This window comes from Aulonocara stuartgranti, assembly GCF_965226115.1.
Source record: "Aulonocara stuartgranti genome assembly, chromosome: 20".
NCBI classification, from domain to species: Eukaryota; Metazoa; Chordata; class Actinopteri; order Cichliformes; family Cichlidae; genus Aulonocara; species Aulonocara stuartgranti.
In genome coordinates, this window is record NC_138956.1 from 37,160,009 (window position 1) to 37,179,602 (window position 19,594).

At 43.1% G+C, this 19,594-nt stretch overlaps 1 protein-coding gene and 1 long non-coding RNA gene across 4 annotated transcripts in view; both read right to left on the reverse strand.

Moving 5' to 3' along the window:
- LOC309697844 (L-rhamnose-binding lectin SML-like) overlaps positions 1 to 19,594 on the reverse strand; it is a 142,114-nt gene that overhangs the window by 48,086 nt on the left and 74,434 nt on the right. For all 3 annotated transcript variants that reach the window (XM_082520036.1, XM_082520037.1, XM_082520035.1), the window contains one exon: positions 6,322 to 6,433. In XM_082520036.1, the coding sequence (XP_082376162.1) occupies positions 6,322 to 6,433 (112 nt within the window). The remainder of the gene's footprint in view (positions 1 to 6,321; positions 6,434 to 19,594) is intronic.
- Positions 12,777 to 15,195, reverse strand: LOC309697873. Its single transcript, XR_014273942.1, has 4 exons — positions 15,026 to 15,195; positions 14,530 to 14,562; positions 13,263 to 13,358; positions 12,777 to 12,821 (listed from the first exon to the last, which is right to left on the reverse strand). It is a non-coding gene; the product is annotated as an uncharacterized lncRNA (long non-coding RNA).

Below are 19,594 nucleotides of genomic sequence, written 5' to 3' on the forward strand. Positions count from 1 at the left end.
ATTGGGGATGGACACCAGAGGAAAAACCCACAATAACAACACTGGTCCGGTCGGGTTGAGTCAAACGATGATTTAATGATCACACACGTGGGAGATGGACACTGTATGCAGACAGTCTCAGATCTCATCTCAAAAAACACATCTCCATAGTTTTATGAAATCAGGGTATTAGAACGCCCCCTCATGCGTAGTGACAGGTGTAATACAATCAATGTTGACAATTTTATTTAACACAAAGAATAACATTGTCTCCTTCCCGAGGGCAGACGCTAACTGCCCCCCCTTCTCCTGGAACCGTCTGTACCCTGCTGAGACACAACATGGCAACTACAAGGACTCTTTCATTTATTAAGACCATCAGTGTGTATTGCTCTAAATCAAGTATATAATATTAAATGAATATTGCTGGATCAACTACTTCTACTTAAAACATATTAAAACATGACTAAGCACAAAATCACCAAGAATGACATCTTATAAGTGCTGTGTAAGCGCGTGCGGCCTTCCAAGCTCAAAGCCTTTGCCCTCCATAGATCAGCCAGACTCGCGCTGGCTGTAGCTTTTAACCTTTAATTACCTTGAGCACAACTCTAGAATGAGCAACAAACTGCAATGTGTATGGAATGATCATGATTACATCTGCAATGGAAAATCATGTTATTATTCTGGTACCTGTAAGAAAGATCAAACTAAAGTTATCACTATCACTGTAATGCAAAGAATAATGTAAGATCAAAAACTTCAATTTATGCTTAATGCAAAGCTGGTTATATACTTCTAAGGAACTAATAATGGCATATTAAAATATTAAATGATAATGAGAAAAACATCCCCTCCTTATTCTACAGTAGCCAGTCTTGTTAATGATCTCACTGAGGGGGTTCAGGCCTATGCAGAACAGCAGTGGGGACAGAGCATCTCCTTGGTAGATCCCGCACTTGATGGTGACTTGTGCTATGGGCTTGGAGTTGGCCTCTAGTGTTGTACGCCACATCCCCATTGAGTTCCTGATGAAGGCTCTTAGGGTCCCCTTGATGTTGTACAATTCTAGGCATTCCAGTATCCAGCTGTGGGGCATTGAGTCATAGGCCTTCTTGTAATCAATCCAGGCAGTGCACAGGTTGGTCAGTCTGGTCTTGCAGTCTCGGCTGATTGTTCTGTCTACCAGTAGCTGGTGTTTTGCGCCTCTGGTATTCTTGCCAATTCCTTTCTGTGTCCCACTCATGTATTGACCCATGTGCCTGTTCATCTTAGCCGATATGATGCCTGACAGGAGCTTCCATGTAGTACTGAGGCAGGTTATTGGTCGGTAGTTGAAGGGGACCGGTCCCTTCTTGGGGTCCTTGGGGATCAGGACCGTCCGACCTTCGGTTAGCCATTCCGCGTGTCTCTCGTTAACTAGCAGCTGGTTCATTTGTGCTGCCAGGCACTCGTGGAGTGCAGTCAGCTTCTTCAGCCAGTAGGCGGGAACCATGTCAGGCCCTGGTGCTGTCCAACTCTTCATACTGGAGACCCTTTCTTGGATATCTGCCACTGTGATGGTTACTGGACCCTGTTCAGGGAGGTCGCTGTGGTCAGCCCTCAGATCCTCTAGCCACTGAGCATTGCCGTTATGGGTTGCATCCTTCTCCCATATGCTCTTCCAGTATTGCTCTGTCTCCAGCCTCAGTGGTGCTGTTCTCATATTGTTCACCTGCCACTGAGAGTACACCTTGGCTGGTTCTGTGGAGAACCGCTCGTTTATTCTCCTGCATTCTATCTCTCTGGTGTACCTCCTCAAGCATCTAGCCAAGGCTGTGAGTCTTTGCTTGGCAGTTTCCAAGGCCTCAGGTATGGACAGCTTGCTATACTTCTTAGGTACCTTCTTTGTTGCACCTTTCTCCTTCTCCATTGAGGGTATTGCTCCTTGTGGCTGTTCAACTTATACCCCAGCATCTCACTGATCACATAAGAGCATAAGAGCCAAGTTGAGCACACAGCCCTGTGGCGTGGCCATGTTCAGGATCCGTGTGGAAGATGTCCAGCTCCCCATTCTCACCACCTAAAGCCTGTTGAAGAGAAAGTCTCTGATCCAGTGGCACAACTGTGTCGACAAACCCAGGTTACGAAGCTTTACAGCCAGCTGAACTGGGCTCACCATGATGAAAGCCAAGCTTAAGTCAACAAATAGCATCCTAAAATGAGAGTTGTGTTCAGGGTGGGTCAGGGCTTAATGCAGGGCTAATGCGACCACATCCTCTGTTGAACGGTTCCACATGTGTGCAAACTGATGTCTGTCCAGACCAACAGGAATGACGTCCTTGATCCCCAAATGTTGATTCTGTTCATCTGGACGTAGTGTTTTCAGTGGGTCGCTTTGTCACTCATCCAAGCAGTAGCGGTTTTTGATAGTGGCGACATGGGCGGTTGCCCAGGGCGGCATCGCGGTGAGGGTGGTATCACGGGCATCTCCAAAAAGAAGTTGCTCGTACTCATGCTGCCCCAACATCAGCCAGCGCATTTTGAAGTTGGCATAGGCACCGGTCGGTTTTCTGCCGCCCATTTGCTGGGTGTAAGGGCGCCCTCCGTTTGCGAGGTGCGCCTGCTGCTTGCGGCACAGGGAGGAGAGGGTGGGGCGATGGGGGATTCTCTGGCTGGAGCAGCAGCTAATAACCAACTCGCAAAATAAAACAAAATAAAAACAAACCAACAATCACAAAACCACCAGATGTTATGATACAGAGTTATGATTTGCACCAATGTTTTTTTTAAATTCTATAAAGTGAGCGCGAGAGCCCTCGGTGCGCCTGCTCGCTGCTGTGGTGAAGTCAAAGTAAACACTATTGTCATCTCCGCTACATTCAGTCCAGTTTATAGAGAGATGAGACGACCAGTTACAGCAGTGCAAGTAAACAAACAATAAATATAAGAAGAGTAAGAAAATAAATATACACTTTAGGACTCGGGGTAAAGGGATCAATAACAATTTAAAATTTACATTTTGATGATTTAAAGTCTCACACACAACCTGTCAAAAGGGGAGGGGTCAGCTGCTTCCAAATAGAGCACATTTCATTCATAATGTTTTAAATCCAAGCCCATTATGTATTCCTGATTTGAATCCTGGGTTAGGTTATGTTGTGGTGATCCTCGGGTTGGGGGATGGGTGCAAAATTAAAACCAATGGAAGGTGGACAAGACAAGTTTAAAGCCATCAGGTCTTCAGTTTAGAAAAACAAGAAAAAAAGAGGAGGGGAAACGAGCAAAAGATACAGGTAAGCAGATGTGTGATTGGATAATGGCAGGTTATCCTGGAACAATCAGAATCAGAATACTTTATTAATCCCTAAGGAAATTATGTGGGTTACAGTTGGACCAAGAAGAAATTCTAAAAATAGTAACAGTAACAGACTAAACTTTGTTTGTTAGCCACTTGGCTATGATAGTAAACCGTAGAAACTGATGTAGCTTACTGAATCTTTTGGACTGTGTTCAGCACAATATTCACCCTCTGGAGTCCAGGGTATAATTGGCTGTTTTTGACTACTTTTGATTTTACCTCTATATTTCACCTTTAAAATATGTTTTTCTTGCCTTGTTTGGTATCATTATTTTCAGCACAACCTCAAATATCTGACATTTGAGTTATTTTTTCATTTTGGCATACTATATTATATTATATTATTATATATACACAATTGATCTAAATTCAGACAAAAAAATTCAAAATCCGAGTAGAAAAAGGTTGTATTTTTTACTGTAAAACCCACAAACATGTTTAACAAATCATTTTCATAACTTGAAATGCAAATAGAAATTGTACACTTCTAAAGATATGCACAAATTTTGCAAACAACAAAGTTATATGGTACTATTTACCTAAAAATGTGTGAATGGGTGGATGACTGGATATGTAGAGCGCTTTGGGGTCCTTAGGGACTAGTAAAGCGCTATATAAATACAGGCCATTTACCATTTAAAAATGCAGCCATGTCCTCAGGCGTTTTTTTATATAACCATTTAAATCTATTTACAGAACAATCAGTTGTGCTGCATCAAATAAGAAGGCACACAAATTATTTGTGCCAGTCCAAAAAAATAGTTTGTGTTCAGTATAAGACAGAAGATAACAGCACAGGCCTAAACCCTGCAGGTCTGACAGCAGGAGGTGCATCAGTCCAGTTTTCCATGTGGGAACAGCGTTTACACTGGAATCTGCCTTTTATGGCTTTTTGGGGGCAAATATGAATTTCAGCAGTCTCACTGACACACAATACAAAACAATAACTACACAACACACTAACTACAGCCTTCAAACACGCTAAACGTCACTAATGTCTCACATATGAAAACTTGCTCTCTCTCTTTTTTTCGCTCGCCCGCTTTCCGTTGCGGGTGTCACTCCTAAAAACTTCCCCTTCTGCCTAAACAACAAGTGACACATGTTGCCTTATCATTTTTTTGATTGGCTGACATGTTAAAATCTAGCACAAATAGGGAAGGGGTGTTATTTCTTTTTCTTTTTTCTGTCATGGTCCTGAGTCCTTACTCAGTGATTTTGTGTTTAGTGTATTTATTGATGTTATTATTATTATTATTATTATTTATGGGCTGTTTTGTGTTTTGGGGTTTTGGATGCTGGGTTCCTGGGTTTGTGCTCCCCCTGTTGGTCCCTGGTGTTAGTGTTCCCCTGTCTCGTCAGGTTAATCAGGCCCAGCTGTGTCTCCCACCTGTGTGTGATTTCCCAGTGTGTCTCTGTGTATTTATAGTGTGTGTCTGCCTCTGTTCCTCATCGCGTCGTCTGTGTTCATCCTCTGTGTCACCCTGTGTTTCTGCGTTGCTCCGTGAACCTCTCTGTGTCTCCACTATGTGCTCTCCCTGCAGTTCTCCTCTCGTGTTTCAGGTTTGCCATTCTATAGTTTAGTTTTCCCAGTTTAGGTTATCCTCAGTTCTGTTTTGCCATCCCCACTTTGTGTTCTGTCTTCTCTAATAAACCTCCCTGCTTCTCAAGTAAGTGCTGCAAAGTCCTCCTTCTCCGAACTTCACACGGCTGCAGCCCCAGTCGTGACATTTTCACTCGCAAGCGGAGAGTGTTTGCTAGCGCTGTCCGTAGAAAACGTCATTTTTACTGTTGTTCCCGCTGTAAACACCACTGTTTTGTTCAGAAAAAAACATTGTGTGTATTTTTTAGCATAACTCTGGTTTTACGTGGCCCATCGACACAATTCAAAAACTGGCGTATAGTTTGAAGACCGCAGTTTCGACCCAAGTTGAAATGGAGACTCTGAGTCGCTGCATCTTGTAGCTGTGTTGTCTTAAATTGGTCATGTGATTTTGATGCACCGGCGCGTCCGTCGACCCCAGAGGTTAATTAGCCATTGTCAGTTGTTTATTTGTTAAAATAACAGTTTTTACAGTAAAATATGTTAATGTACAATCCTTAATATATTTTATGTGTGGGTGTGGGGTGGGGTAGAGAGTACAGGGGACGGGGTGGGGAGGCACCAGAGGGGGTGTTCGCCCAGGGCACCAAACAGGCTAGGACCGCCACTGCATCCAAGTGACTTCTCCAGTCTCAGCTGACTGCAGGTTTCCCCATTCTTATAAACATACATTTGCATAATGAGTGAAACCAGCCCACTGAATAAACAATGGGCTGGGAGGTGTTGAGGTTTAAATTTATTATCTTAAATGTTTATATGCTGATTATATTGCTTCATATGAGAAAGGCCTAACTCTGAGTACACTCTGTGCCAAAAAAGTGCTGACAGGAAACTGCATGCTTTTGCAGAAGCGTGCTTTTACAGCTAGGAAGTGAAACCAGCTAGACTGTTTGAATTTTCTAAATTATATTCTATATTGTGTCACTTACACAAACCTGTGTGTGTGGCTTTACTAAATTATTTTCAGTATATTACACAAAGTGAGAATGAAATTAGGAAAACAGGTGAGACTGATTGCTGCTCAGGATATCTATTTATTCATGTTTATTGTGATATGAAATCATATTGATCAATACCCTCCAGCAGTGATGTCATCGAGGCTTGACATCCTGCTGGAAGTGACATCAGCAGTGAGGCTGTGACATCATCATGTCAGATGTGTCAGACCTCTGACACAAACAGAAGAGCTGTTCCCTCGACATCCCACATCGTTGACATAATCTCGTCCTGTAAAGAATCAAAACAAAGAAATAAAATCAGAGGTCTGTGCTGTAAATGTTTTCTTCTTCTCTAATGTAAAAAGAACAAACACAGTTCTTATAAAGACCTAAGATCACATGACTTCAGTCAATATAAAAACCAAACACATTTCATCAACAGGCCCACTTTCAGTTTGTACCTCCACGGTTTATCTCCATACAATCTTCTCCTCCTCCAGAGTTGTCAGGTTGTCCATTACCCCAGTTTGTGAAGTCAAACTGGGAACCATCACTCCACTTCCACACAGTTTCCTGGAAGAATAAAGTTCAGTTTGTTCTGATGTACTTTGATGCATCTATGCTGAGAGTGCAGACATGAGACCTCTTACACCACTCGAACACAACGAAGGTTCATTTTGTTTGTGCAGGTAAAAAATGAAAAGAAAAGTCAAGTCAACAGCAACATCTGTCTCCAGGAACAAAGTCCTGATTAATCAGTCTGTCACATGTTGACCTTTGAATCAAACTGATGAATATGAAGAGAAACATATGAAATATCAGAAACAGCTGCAGCTCATCCTCTTTATCTGTGAAACACTTACAGTCTCTCTGTCGTTGCCTCCAACCCAAGCTCGTGTATACGACCCTGCTGCTGTGTAAATGAGCTTTCTGATGAAGGTGTACTCAGCTGTGCTGTGGTATGAGGCCAGATTTCCACCGAGTGTCTGACAGGAACTCTGAGGAGGAAGATGAGGTGCACAGAAGATGAAAAGTGTGAGAATGCATTTAAAATCAAAGATAAAGTGAGTTTGATGAAGGCAGCAAAGAGAGAGCTGATGAATAGAAGAGACACGAGGAGGGAATGTTTGCTCTGAATTCTGAACATCACTGCATGAACATTACTGCACTGCATGTATCAGCATGAAGCTGTTAGTGCAGGGCTGTGACGCCGCAGCAATAATCAGCTAAGAACAGAAGTCCTGTGTATTTACTCATGCACTTCCAACTGTGTGTGAATATGAATATAAAGCAAGTCTTCTTTCACTGAATGATTCTCACAGCAGGAAGCTTTTTATATGTCCCACATATAACATGTACACATACAGCTGCTGTTATTTCTGATGTACCTTAGCATCAGTCCAGTTCTTCTGACTGCTATCAAAGATGAAACAGCGACTTCCAAACCAAGTCCAACCAGCAGGGCAGGAAGGAGCTGCAAAATAATTGTAAAGGTAGAAGGTCGATAATCAGATTAATAATTCCTCAAAAGACAAAGAAAATACCTAGCCGTGTTCCACTACTGAGTCTATTTGAATTTAAGCTGATGAGGTTCATTTGACATTATTCCTTCTGCGATACCTGGTTACAGACTCAGCACTCTATGCCTTCATAGCCACCTTGGATGACTTCCACTACATCACTTTGAATGCTATACTTCCAACTTTCACACAGTATGTCGTCTGTTTTACCAGCTGAGAGAGAACTTGTTATGAGGCAACAGGCAGATACGTTGTGAGCCCCACAGGACACTGAGTGTATCAGTGATTACATAACCATCTGCTCAGACTCCATTATCTCAGCTCGGACTATACATTGTTATTCGGATAACAAGCCGTGGGTGAAAGAACATCACAGCTCTCCTCAACGATAAAAAGAGGGCCACAGAGAGGAGGTGGAAAGGGTTTCGTTTTTATTGAAGGGCACGATCAGAGAGGCTATGGACAGTTGCAGGAGAAAGCTGGAGTGGGAACTCCAGCAGAACAACATGAGAAAGCTCTGGAGTGGCATGAAGATATGTCTTTGTAGGTTCTCAGTCACCCAGGTCACGGTAGTCTAAGGAGCTTGAAAAGTCCTGAAAAGCGTCACTGGACTCACGCCATTCAAAAGCAGAGCTGAGGGCCAACAGGTTGAATTTGTTCTTCTACAGATTTGACACTGCAGCTAACGCTCACCCCCCGACTGACTTAACTGTAGTCAGCCTACAGTCCAAAGCCACACCACTCTCTCTCCCTCTTTCTCCTCATTGCACCTGAGCATACTGTGAAAGTCCTGACACTCCTGCTCCACCTGTAACTTTTACCTAGGACCAGGTTCAGAGACAAATGAACGACTCCACTAAAAAAGCCTGAAAGACCAGACAGGGCGAGTCCCGGTGTCCTCGAGGCCTGTGCACCAGTGCTGTGGAAGACGTCATCCCTCTTTCCTGTACCAAACACGCTCAGTCGTGTCTACGCCCACCTGGACCAACCGGTGAGCACTGGGAGGGTCGTGTTTTTTGACTATCCAGTGCATTCAACACCATCAGGCCGACCCTCCTGGGTGATAAACTGATAGTGATGCAGGTAGATGCCTCTGCGGTGTCCTGGATTGTTGATTACCTGACAGGAAGACCACAATATGTGCGTCTTCAACACTTTGTGTCTGACAATGTGATCAGGAACACAGAGGCAACACAAGGGACCATGCTCTCCCCTCTTCACTTTCTACGCCACAGACTTCAGCCACTGCACAGAGACCTCCATCTTCAGAAGGTTGCTGATGACTCTGCAGCGGTTGGATGCATCAGTGAGAGTGATGAGATGGAGTACCAGGCTGTGGTCGACTCCTCTGTCACATGGTGCGAGCAGAATCATCTGCAGCTCAGTGTGACAAAAGCCCTGATTGTGGACTTTAGGAGGACCAGGAAAGCTGCGACCTGTGTTTCAAACCAGGGGGTCAACGTGGACACGGTGAAGGACTATAAATACCTCAGAGTACACATTAAATAAACTAGACTGGGTACTCTACAGTAAGGCCAGAGATATCTGTATTTTCTGCGTCTTTTAGCGTGTTTTGGACAGTGCTCAGGATTTTCTATCAGTCTGTTGTGGCCAGTCCTGTCCTCTATGCTCTTGCATGCTGGGACAACAGGTTGAGGTTCACAGATGCTAACAGACTAAATAAACTGATCTGCAAGGCCAGTAATGTTGTGGGGATGGAGCCGGACTCCCTTAAGGTGGTGTCTGAGACGTGGATGTTGTCCAAGAGAAGGACGATGTTGGACGACACCTCCCACCCACTCCACGACATGCTGGCCAGTTAAAGAGCCAGCACGGAAGCCCACACGCAGAATAGGTGAGAACAATACCAGGAACTCAGGGAAACCGACTGGATGATGAGGATGATTAGAAACCGGTAAGAACACAGCTGAACTAACTAATGAGAAACTGGGAAGTAGAAATGAACAAAGTACACACAGACAAAAGGCTAACACAATAAAACAGGAAACCAACATGAAAACTAAACACTGACAGAAGACCAAACTGAAAACGCTGGGTCAGCGGCCCAGGAACCCTGACAGTGGCGCTGTAACATAGTAACTGGATGGCTCTGTTTTTTAATCAGCTTATAACAACACATTATAAATAAACTGTGACAACATTCCTCATAACACACCTGGTTATGAGGAATCCATAATCCAGTTATTTGAGCAGAACTTATTGAGATACGCCTGCACCAATCCATCGATGTGCGTCATTAAATGTAGAACATCCTGATGGTGTTACTTTACAGGGCGCACACAGCTGAAAACGTTAAACTGTGACTGTCACCAGTTAACATGGGCGTGTTTCTTAAATCAGCAGCAGGTGTTCAACAGCTGACGGAGTGAACATGTCACGTCCCCGTGTCTACCCAGCCGGCCCCGCAAGGCTACATGTGTATTGTTTCTCTCTCACTCTCTCCTCACCGCTCTGCCTGGGCGGAGCTCACTGTGGGCTCCCATCCTTGGCCCACACACCTGTTCGCAATTAAGCTGCCATTATCTTCCCACCATTTAAGGCCGGGACGCTGTGCTTCTGGTCGCTGGACGGTTGTGCGAGACACGTTAGTGATTCTCTCAGCTCCGTGAATTTGTGCTTGTTTTTCAGACTGTGAGTAATTTTCCTCTCCTGTGTGACAGTTGTGTGACTTCCCCACTATATGGACGTGTGAGTTTCCCCTTGGACCCACGGATCCCCAGATTGTCCCCTTTCACCAGGCACGTGCAGAGGGGGGGGGCGGGAGGGGCTTGAGCACCCCCCCTTTCCTGATGGGTGCCCAAAGTGCCCTTTTGTTTGTAATGTTTGTGTGCGTGCGGAGTCCTGTCTGTGCCCCTCAACAATAATGTTTAACTATTAATCCCATTTTTACTAAATAAAAGGATCTGGCTTGCATCAGACCTGGGCGGTCCAGAGCTGTAGGAGAAACACAAATTAACTCAGAGAGGCAGACTGATGCAGCAAAGCCATGAAGTATGGTGAACAGCGTACACTGTACTCTATAGCACCCAGGAGTATTAGCTTATTATGTACACGTTGGTCAGTTGTCTTGTGGCAACTGACGAATTGAAACAAATGAGCGTGCTGTGCGTAACAATGCGACAAACATTACCTGTCCTCTTATTAACTGCACAAGTAGTGCTGGTCATAGCTGCTTGCTGACTGGGTAAGGCTGTCATGGGTCTGTAGCTCTGTCACCGTTTTAGGGAACATACTTAGTTTTAAACACGGGCGTTTTTAGCTCATATATAGCCCAAAGGAATCAAAGCACCCCAAAGATGTCTTACTTTTTTTGACAATATTTGCTGTTTGTGTGACACACTACTAAAAATAGAAAAACCATACAGTACTTGGTTGAGACGTAATATTCTAAAGACAAACGTATAAATCCCCCCCCAAAAGAAATGGTTTGTTCCAGCTCGCCTCTCCCCTGCTCTGCTCTAGCGCCCTTTCTGCCAGAGAGATGGTGGCTGAGACGCAGCAGAGCGGAGGTGTGAGCGCCTGGCTTAACCTTCAGTTACTCTTTATATAGTTAGATAGGAGTCAGACCATGTTTCAGTAAAGCATTACACCAGGTAACCTGCAGTGTTGAAAACGTGTTTTCCGACGATGTTTGCTACCCTACAATCAGAGCTGGACTGGCCATCCGGTATGCCCGATGGTGATTTTTCGTTTTTATGGGCCGATGGGGTTTTTTTCTTTTTTTTTGTTGTTGTTGTAACAGTATAAACAATGAAAGCTGGTGGATTGGCAGATTTGTAAAAATAACTCAGTTGTTTGGTGGTGGCTGTGGCAGAGCTTCCAGCAGGTGGATGAGGGAAGGGGAGGCAGGAGGAGAGACCCGAGGAGGCCGCCGGTCCGAGTGTCAGGTGAACTGAACTTCAGGTAAGAAGTTATGACCTGCAGTCTATCTGGGTCAGATATAAACCAAGTTTAGGTGGAGTTTATTTTAGCTGTGCTGACTTTTTACAGTCAGTTACAATAACTCGTACTAGCTAGCATGACAGGGTTTCTATACAGCTGGGTGGGTGCTGTGATGTTACTGATAGTGAACTTTATTTTATTCATAAGGTTAGTTAGTAGAGTTGCCAATCGTCTCGCATTCAGAGGAAATATTACGAAAGTACGAAGTACGAATAAAAGTACCTTTTGTTCGTTCAAATGACTTTGTAAACACTTTTTGAATTCTGTTTTTAAATGTCAGCTGATTTTCATTTTAAATGTCACTTTGACTGGTTTTATTTTTATTTTATCATTATTTTATAATATTTGTATTTATTTGATGATTAAATCACGAGGTGTTCACTCAGGATCTAAAACAAACTGACGAAATCTTCGTGACTGATGATTTTCTGATGATTCTTTTCAGCACAGAAAGGTTCATCTTTTAAAAATGATGAAGAATTTTCATTTTCATTCACTTCAAAAACAAGTCTGAATGTACCGACCCTAAAAGATTATCTTTAGAAGTTTATTATTTGAGTTACTTACCCTGACAAGTGTAAAACACCTCCAGGTACTTATAAATGCCACCACACGGGTCGTATGGGCTCGTTGCTTGAACAGTACAGTTGTTTGTCCCATTGCACCTGTGAATGCAGGTCAAAGGTGAATCAGTGAAAATTCACTGCATCATCTGAGAGAAGATGGAGAGCTGAAGAAACAGAGTCAGCATCTGTACCTGGTAGTTACATAGTTCATGCTTCCTGGCCAGGTGCAGTGAACATTTTGGAGCTGAGAGACAGGACGTCCATGAGAGCACGTGGTCTTGTCACGGCGACCATAATAAGCCCAGGAGACGACTATAACCTGTCCTTCATCTGAGGAAGAGTTCATAGAGTCAAACTGTAACCATGGTGATATTTTTAACTGCATTAAATGTAGAAAGACATAGAAGCTGTGTTCTCACCACACTGAAGGTTTGCCTGAGATCCTTCACATGTTACACTTTGGCCTGAAACAGACACAGATCCCATAGAAACTGTAATCATTCATGTACAGATTGGGTTCATCAGTCATTTCTAATCACAGGTTTAACAGAGTCGTTACGTGGGAAGCAGTCGTAGGTGGTCTCCAGGTATTTGCAGACTCCAGGATCATAAGTAATGTTTGACTTTATGTCACACTCGGTTTTTCCATCACAGCTGCAGGGAGACAGAAACAGCTGGTTTTCAGCTCAAAGATATGAAACAAGTTACTTTCAGGTAATCATTTACTTCCTGTTAGTTTGAGTAAAGCTGTTCAACAGGTTTTAGTTTGTTTCTTCTTTTGAATCAAAGGCTCACTTCTACCATCCCACAGTGCTCACCTGTTCCTCACGTTGTTCACAGCGTCACTGTGAGACCAGGTTACTCCACCTCCACATCTGTACTCAGCTGACCTCACAATGATCATTCCACCCACTGTTATACAGACACAGTATGAGAGAAAAGGAACAACTCAACACAACATGCAATAATCCAGGTTTCAGGCTTCAGTTTCAGACTCAGATGCTGCAGATCCATAAATAATGAGGATTGTACCTCTGTACACCACCACAGTGGATATTACATTAACTCTGATCAAGGAGGAAACTTTAAGTCAGTGTTTTTGTTTCTAATCTACATCAAATGTTTCTGAACTTTTATACACAGTCCAACATCCTCAGAGCTTTTTTTTAAAGAATAAATGCACTGTTGGTTTGTTGATCAGGAAAATACAATTTAAACTGAAAATAAGCAGCTGTGCATAAAAAGGCTGTAAACTATAAACAGTTCATCCAATACTTGTTAAGTTTGTTGAATTTAGCCTGAGAGTCTGAATTTGATCTGCAGTGAATTCTTGGACACTATTTTCCATCTTACCACAGCTCAGGCGATGAACACTGAGGCCGTTAGAGGTGACCACTCTCCCTGTGGATATGGGGGTCACAGGAGGAGAAACTTGAGCTCTGATAAAGCCTGAAATAAAAAATAAATTGTACATTTCTGATAAATTAATGGGGAATGTGTTGATCATTTTCTTGCTGAAGGTGAAGCTACAGCTGGTCCCTCATCTTACTTTAGTTTTCCCTGATGGATGTGAAACACGGTTAGTGTCAGCGAAGCTTACAGTAACCTCTGTCTGCTGAAGCTGCTGGCTGATTTAGCTCCAGGGTGGACAACAAAGATCACATTTTGTAAAGAGTGCAGAGACATAATATCTATCATGTTATTATCTATCTATATTCAACATTGCATCAATACATTTGTCAAAAAATGTCTCTCTGTGCAAAATGGGTTCAAAAACATAAACAGCTGTGGGATCCTGTTAGTCAGTGATTTGAACCGAGGGAACAAATCGTGGCAGGATCAGCCTGATGTTATTTGTATCCTGCTGTAACTTTACTGTATAAAGAGCAAACATCTCCAACATGTCAGGAGCAGTTAGTCATTACAACAAGTGTTTGTGAACTAAAGATCAAGAATGTGGGATCCTGTTTGTCTGTGATTTGAACAGCCCAGCGCTGCTCCCGACGCAGGGAAACCAGTTCTGCAGGGAGACCGACCTCAGCACCTGTGCAGGTGAAGCCAAAGGGCAGATTTGCTTCACCATATTTTCTCGTCTTTGGCTCAGAATGAAGTTGGTTTGGAAACTTATTCAGCGACGCTTCATCTCCTGCTTTGCGTTTCTGTGGCCGCCCCGTGCTAGCAGTGTCCAAGCGTTTTGTATCCCCCCCCCCCCCCTTTTCATACCCCCCTGCAATGGCTCTGTGCCCCCTCCTAGGGGGCGGACCCCACACTTTGAGAAGGTCTGCTTTAAATCAAAATTGATTTAAAGGATTGCAATCCAAAGCCTCTATCCCTGATTTCCTCACACATGTCAACAAGGAGCCCCACAACATCCAGAACCCCCCCCCCCCCCCCCCCACCCGCCCAGCAGCCACCAGACAGGTTTCATTTCATTTTCACTGGGAACAGAAATAAGATTTTAAAAAGGTGTGTGTGAAGGATAGAGTTTAGATTTTAGATCACACAAATACAATATTTAGTAGTTACAGACAGAAGAAGAAGAGGTGAGCTCTAATAATGAGAAAGTTCACAGAAAGGCTCTTTGTGACCAGAATATAAGAAGCAGTAAAACAGCATTTACCTGAAGTGATGAGTGAACAGGTTGCTGCCAGCACTGAAAGAGACAGAAAGAAAGCTCAGTGTCAGACTGTGTGTTTGATATCAAGTTGAATTCACCTCAAAACATGAAACAGAAATGAAAAGCAAACAGGAGAAAGCTGCTGCTTTCATTCACACCTGGATTCTTTGGAAACTCTTTCTAAACAGCAGATTTCAATGACACATTTATTCTCTTCATCTTTCCAACTTTTGTCAATAAACTTATTTGTGTTGACAGTTTGACTTCAACTCTTCAAAGTAAATGATCAGCCATGAATTGCTCTCAGGACTCTGTGAAGCCTAACTGTCCTGCTGAGGTGATGCAAACATGTATTTAGGATGTTAGATGAACTGATCCAATAAAGCAGAAAGAAAAGCATGTCACAGTACAGCACAGTGGAAAGCTAGAAAAGGATTAGACTGAACATGTGCAGCTGATTTCATGTATAAATAAAGGATGATCAGTGTGTTGTACTCACACAGTGTGCTGCTGAGTCCGGAGCAGAGCATCATGTTAGGAGATCTGGATTACAGTGAAGAGCTGATGGAGGATCAAACACAGAGCTGCTGGATTTACTCTGTTTCAGTAACACCTGTGATGTACATGCAAAGCACAGCCAATGGAAAAGCAGAGTATCCTCCTTCTCACGTGCAGGATGTTGGATGTTTGGAATGGAAAAAGTATGAGAAAAAGAAAAAACCAGGATGTGAATAAACAACATGTAAAACAGGGTGCAGCAGGAACACAGCAGGAATATATTTGTATGGAAAATTTTCATATTTACATGGAACATCTCCACATGTCTCTCTGGTCAGAGACCACAAACGAGACAGTGTTTGTGATGCTGAGTCAACAGTATTATATTGTAAGTGTTTAAAGAGAGGTTTCCATTGACTGTGACTGTGTGAAGAACTGTTGAAAGTTCCTGAACAACACAACATGCCATTGTATGGCAGCTGCACCATTGTACACTATCTCTACTTTTAACTTTCCTTTTTGCTAAAGCATATAGTTGGGACCAAACACTCCAGGAACAACAAGTAGGCCTGCAGAGCGAGAGCGAAGTGCTCTAATAGGGTGATATGGTACTACAAGGTCATTAAGATAAGATGGGGCCTGATTATTTAAGACCTTGTATGTGCGGAGCAGGATTTTACATTCAATTCTGGATTTAACAGGAAGCCAATGAAGGGAAGCCAATACAGGAGAAATACAGCATTTTGGATTAACTGAAGGCTTTTCAGTTAATCTGCTTCATGCATGGAGAGGGAGACATAGTCTAAGAGTTCTTCTGTCTCCTACTACCTGAACTGGGTCGAGGAACATCCTGGGACAGAGCTTATCCACCCGCTTCCTCTCTGCTGTAGATAAGCTGCTGTTCCCACAAACAACAACATAGAAGATGGCCGACAGCACCAGAGAGTCTAAAAAGGTCTTCAGGAGTTCCCCCTGCACTCCAAAAGATCTCAGTCTCCTCAGCAGGTAGAGTCTGTTCTGACTCCTGACTCAGTGTTGTCTTAAAGACATTCCTGCAATTTAATTGGCTACAAAGAGCTAGGTTGATCTGCATACCCAAGAAGTATGCGATGCCTTGTAACGATACCTTGAAGAAGCATTTAAAATATAAACAGAACTGGTCCCAGCGTGGAACCCTGAGGAACTCCATTATTAACCTGAGAATGTGAAGAAGGCAAATTGGAGTCTGTTAGACAGACATCACTGAAGTCACTGCGGTGCAGAAACTTTAATACCTACTGCATGCTCTGATCTCTGTAGTAAAAGTTCATGGTCATCAGTATTGGTATCAGTATTTTTTCACTCTAATAGTTAAGATTTTATTTGTGAAGAAATTCATGAATTCGTTAATAGCTGAGATTAAAGGAATGTTTGGAGCTCTGTTTGTCATCCTGGCTACAGACTCAAGTTTAGGGATGGGTATCGTTTAGGTTTTATCCGATACCAGTGCCAAACCGGTACTTTTGAAACGGTGCCGGTGCTTAAAGAATGGAGAACACAAACTTTGTCCAAAAACCTCTCATGTTTAGCTGTTTTCCACTTTTTCTTTGGTCATTTTAGCCTTTTTGGCCAGGGTGAAGGGAGCATCTGCCATCAAACAAGAAGACAGCCGCATGTAGCTATGATGATGTTTGCTAGTTCACCTTACATGCATTAATGTAATAACGTGGTTAGCCTACTCAACGTAAATTACACACGAACAACATGAAGCTACTCACGCAGAGAAGAACGGCTGCTGCTGCATCATCATCCTCATCATTTCTGCTACACTGGCAGGGCTAGGGGCCAGGACTCTCCTCTTCGGGTTTTTGGGGGATGTTGCTAACTCCAGGTCCGATAACAGGCACCACACCCGCAGTAGATGTGCACGGTGTGAGGTCTGGCAGCAAGCTATCAAATATGGTGCATTTCTCGGCTTTTAAAAAAAACGCTATGCGTCGCCAGGTGTTTCATCAGATTCGAGGTGTTACCTCCTTTGACAGTATCACAGTATCAGCTTAAAGCACTTGTTGCTGCTGAGTTTGCATCTTTTGTTGTGAAGTACAGCAGGACTTTGACCGCTTCGCCTTGGTCATTTTTAATCTGTAGCTCTGCTCTAAAAGAACGTTCGTACCTGGGCCCGCCTACTACGCTCGCAAAGGTAAAATGATTGGCTAGGATCCAAAGTGTCTGACATCTCAGGGGGGAAAAAAGCACCGAAATGTGCGCTGCTTTTCGGTCTGGTTACTACCGTTTATGTCAGAACTGATACCGGGACCCATCCCAACTCAAGTTTGTTCTTATTTTCTTAAAAATCAGTGATGAATAGTGAAATGTTCTAGCTTTACTGAGAGCCTTTTTTAATAGAGTCACTTGGAGTGATTATTTTTCCAGCTAAATGATGATCTTCTAAATTAGTAAGATGCCATTTCTGGACTTCCTGACCAACCATCCCTTTAACGTTAACTAGTAATGACTTCATGAACTTCTTCACAAATAAAATTTTTATCATTAGAGAAAAAATTACCAGTAATCATCCCACAGATGTAATATTATCTACAGCTACTCTTAGTACCATTGATGTTAAGTTAGACTCTTTTTCTCTAATTGATCTTTCTGAGTTAACTTCAATAATTACTTCCTCCAAACCATCAACGTGTCTTTTAGACCCCATTCCTACAAAACTGCTCAAAGAAGTCCTGCCATTAATTAATTCTTCGATCTTAAATATGATCAACCTATCTCTAATGATCAGCTATGTACCACAGGCCTTCAAGCTGGCTGTAGTTACACCTTTACTCAAAAAGCATCTCTAGACCCAGCAGTCTTAGCTAATTATAGGCCAATCTCCAACCTTCCTTTCATATCAAACATCCTTGAAAGAGTAGTTGTCAAACAGCTAACAGATCATCTGCAGAGGAATGGTTTATTTGAAGAGTTTCAGTCAGGTTTCAGAGCTCATCACAGCACAGAAACAGCTTTAGTGAAGGTTACAAATGATCTTCTTATGGCCTCTGACAGTGGACTCATCTCTGTGCTTGTCCTGCTAGACCTCAGTGCAGCGTTCGATACTGTCGACCATAATATCCTATTAGAGCGATTAGAACATGCTGTAGGTATTACAGGTACTGCACTGCAGTGGTTTGTATCATATCTATCTAATAGACTCCAGTTTGTGCATGTAAATGGAGAGTCCTCTTCACACACTGAGGTTAATTATGGAGTTCCACAGGGTTCAGTGCTAGGACCAATTCTGTTTACATTATACATGCTTCCCTTAGGCAGCATCATTAGAAGACATAGCATACATTTACACTGCTATGCAGATGACACCCAGCTCTATCTGTCCATGAAGCCAGATAACACACACCAATGAGTTAAACTGCAGGAATGTCCTAAAGACATAAAGACCTGGATGGCCGCTAACTTTCTGCTTCTTAGTTCAGATCAAACTGAGGTTATTGTACTCGACCCTGAAAATCTTAGAAATATGGTATCTAACCAGATTCTTACTCTGGATGGCATTACCTTGGCCTCCAGTAACACTGTGAGGAACCTTGGAGTCATTTTTGACCAGGACATGTCCTTCAACGCAGATATTAAACAAATATGTAAGACTGCTTTCTTCCATTTGTGCAACATCTCTAAAGTTAGAAATATCCTGTCTCAGAGTGACGCTGAAAAACTAGTTCATGCATTTATTACTTCCAGGCTGGACGACTGTAATTCATTATTATCAGGAAGTCCTAAAAACTCCCTGAAAGCCTTCAGCTAATCCAAAATGCTGCAGCAAGAGTCCTGACAGGGACTAGAAAGAGAGAGCAGATTTCTCCTGTTTTGGCTTCCCTTCATTGGCTTCCTGTTAAATCCAGAATTGAATTCAAAATCCTGCTCCTCACATACAAGGTCTTAAATAATCAGGCCCCATCTTATCTTAATGACCTTGTAGTACCATATCACCCTATTAGAGCACTTCGCTCTCGCTCTGCAGGCCTACTTGTTGTTCCTAGAGTATTTAAAAGTAGAATGGGAGGCAGAGCCTTCAGTTTCCAGGCCCCTCTTCTGTGGAACCAGCTTCCAGTTTGGATTCAGGAGACAGACACTATCTCTACTTTCAAGATTAGGCTTCAAACTTCCTTTTTGCTAAAGCATATAGTTAGGGCTGGACCAGGTGACCCTGAATCCTCCCTTAGTTATGCTGCAATAGACGTAGGCTGCCGGGGATTCCCATGATGCACTGAGTTTTTCCTTTCCAGTCACCTTCCTCACTCACTATGTGTTAACAGACCTCTCTGCATTGAATCATATCTGTTATTAATCTCTGTCTCTCTTCCACAGCATGTCTTTCTCCTGTCTTCCTTCTCTCACCCCAACCAATCACAGCAGATGGCCCCGCCCCTCCCTGAGCCTGGTTCTGCCGGAGGTTTCTTCCTGTTAAAAGGGAGTTTTTCCTTCCCACTGTCGCCAATGTGCTTGCTCATAGGGGGTCATATGATTCTTGGGATTTTCTCTTTTTACCATAGGATCTACTTTACAATATAAATTGCCTTGA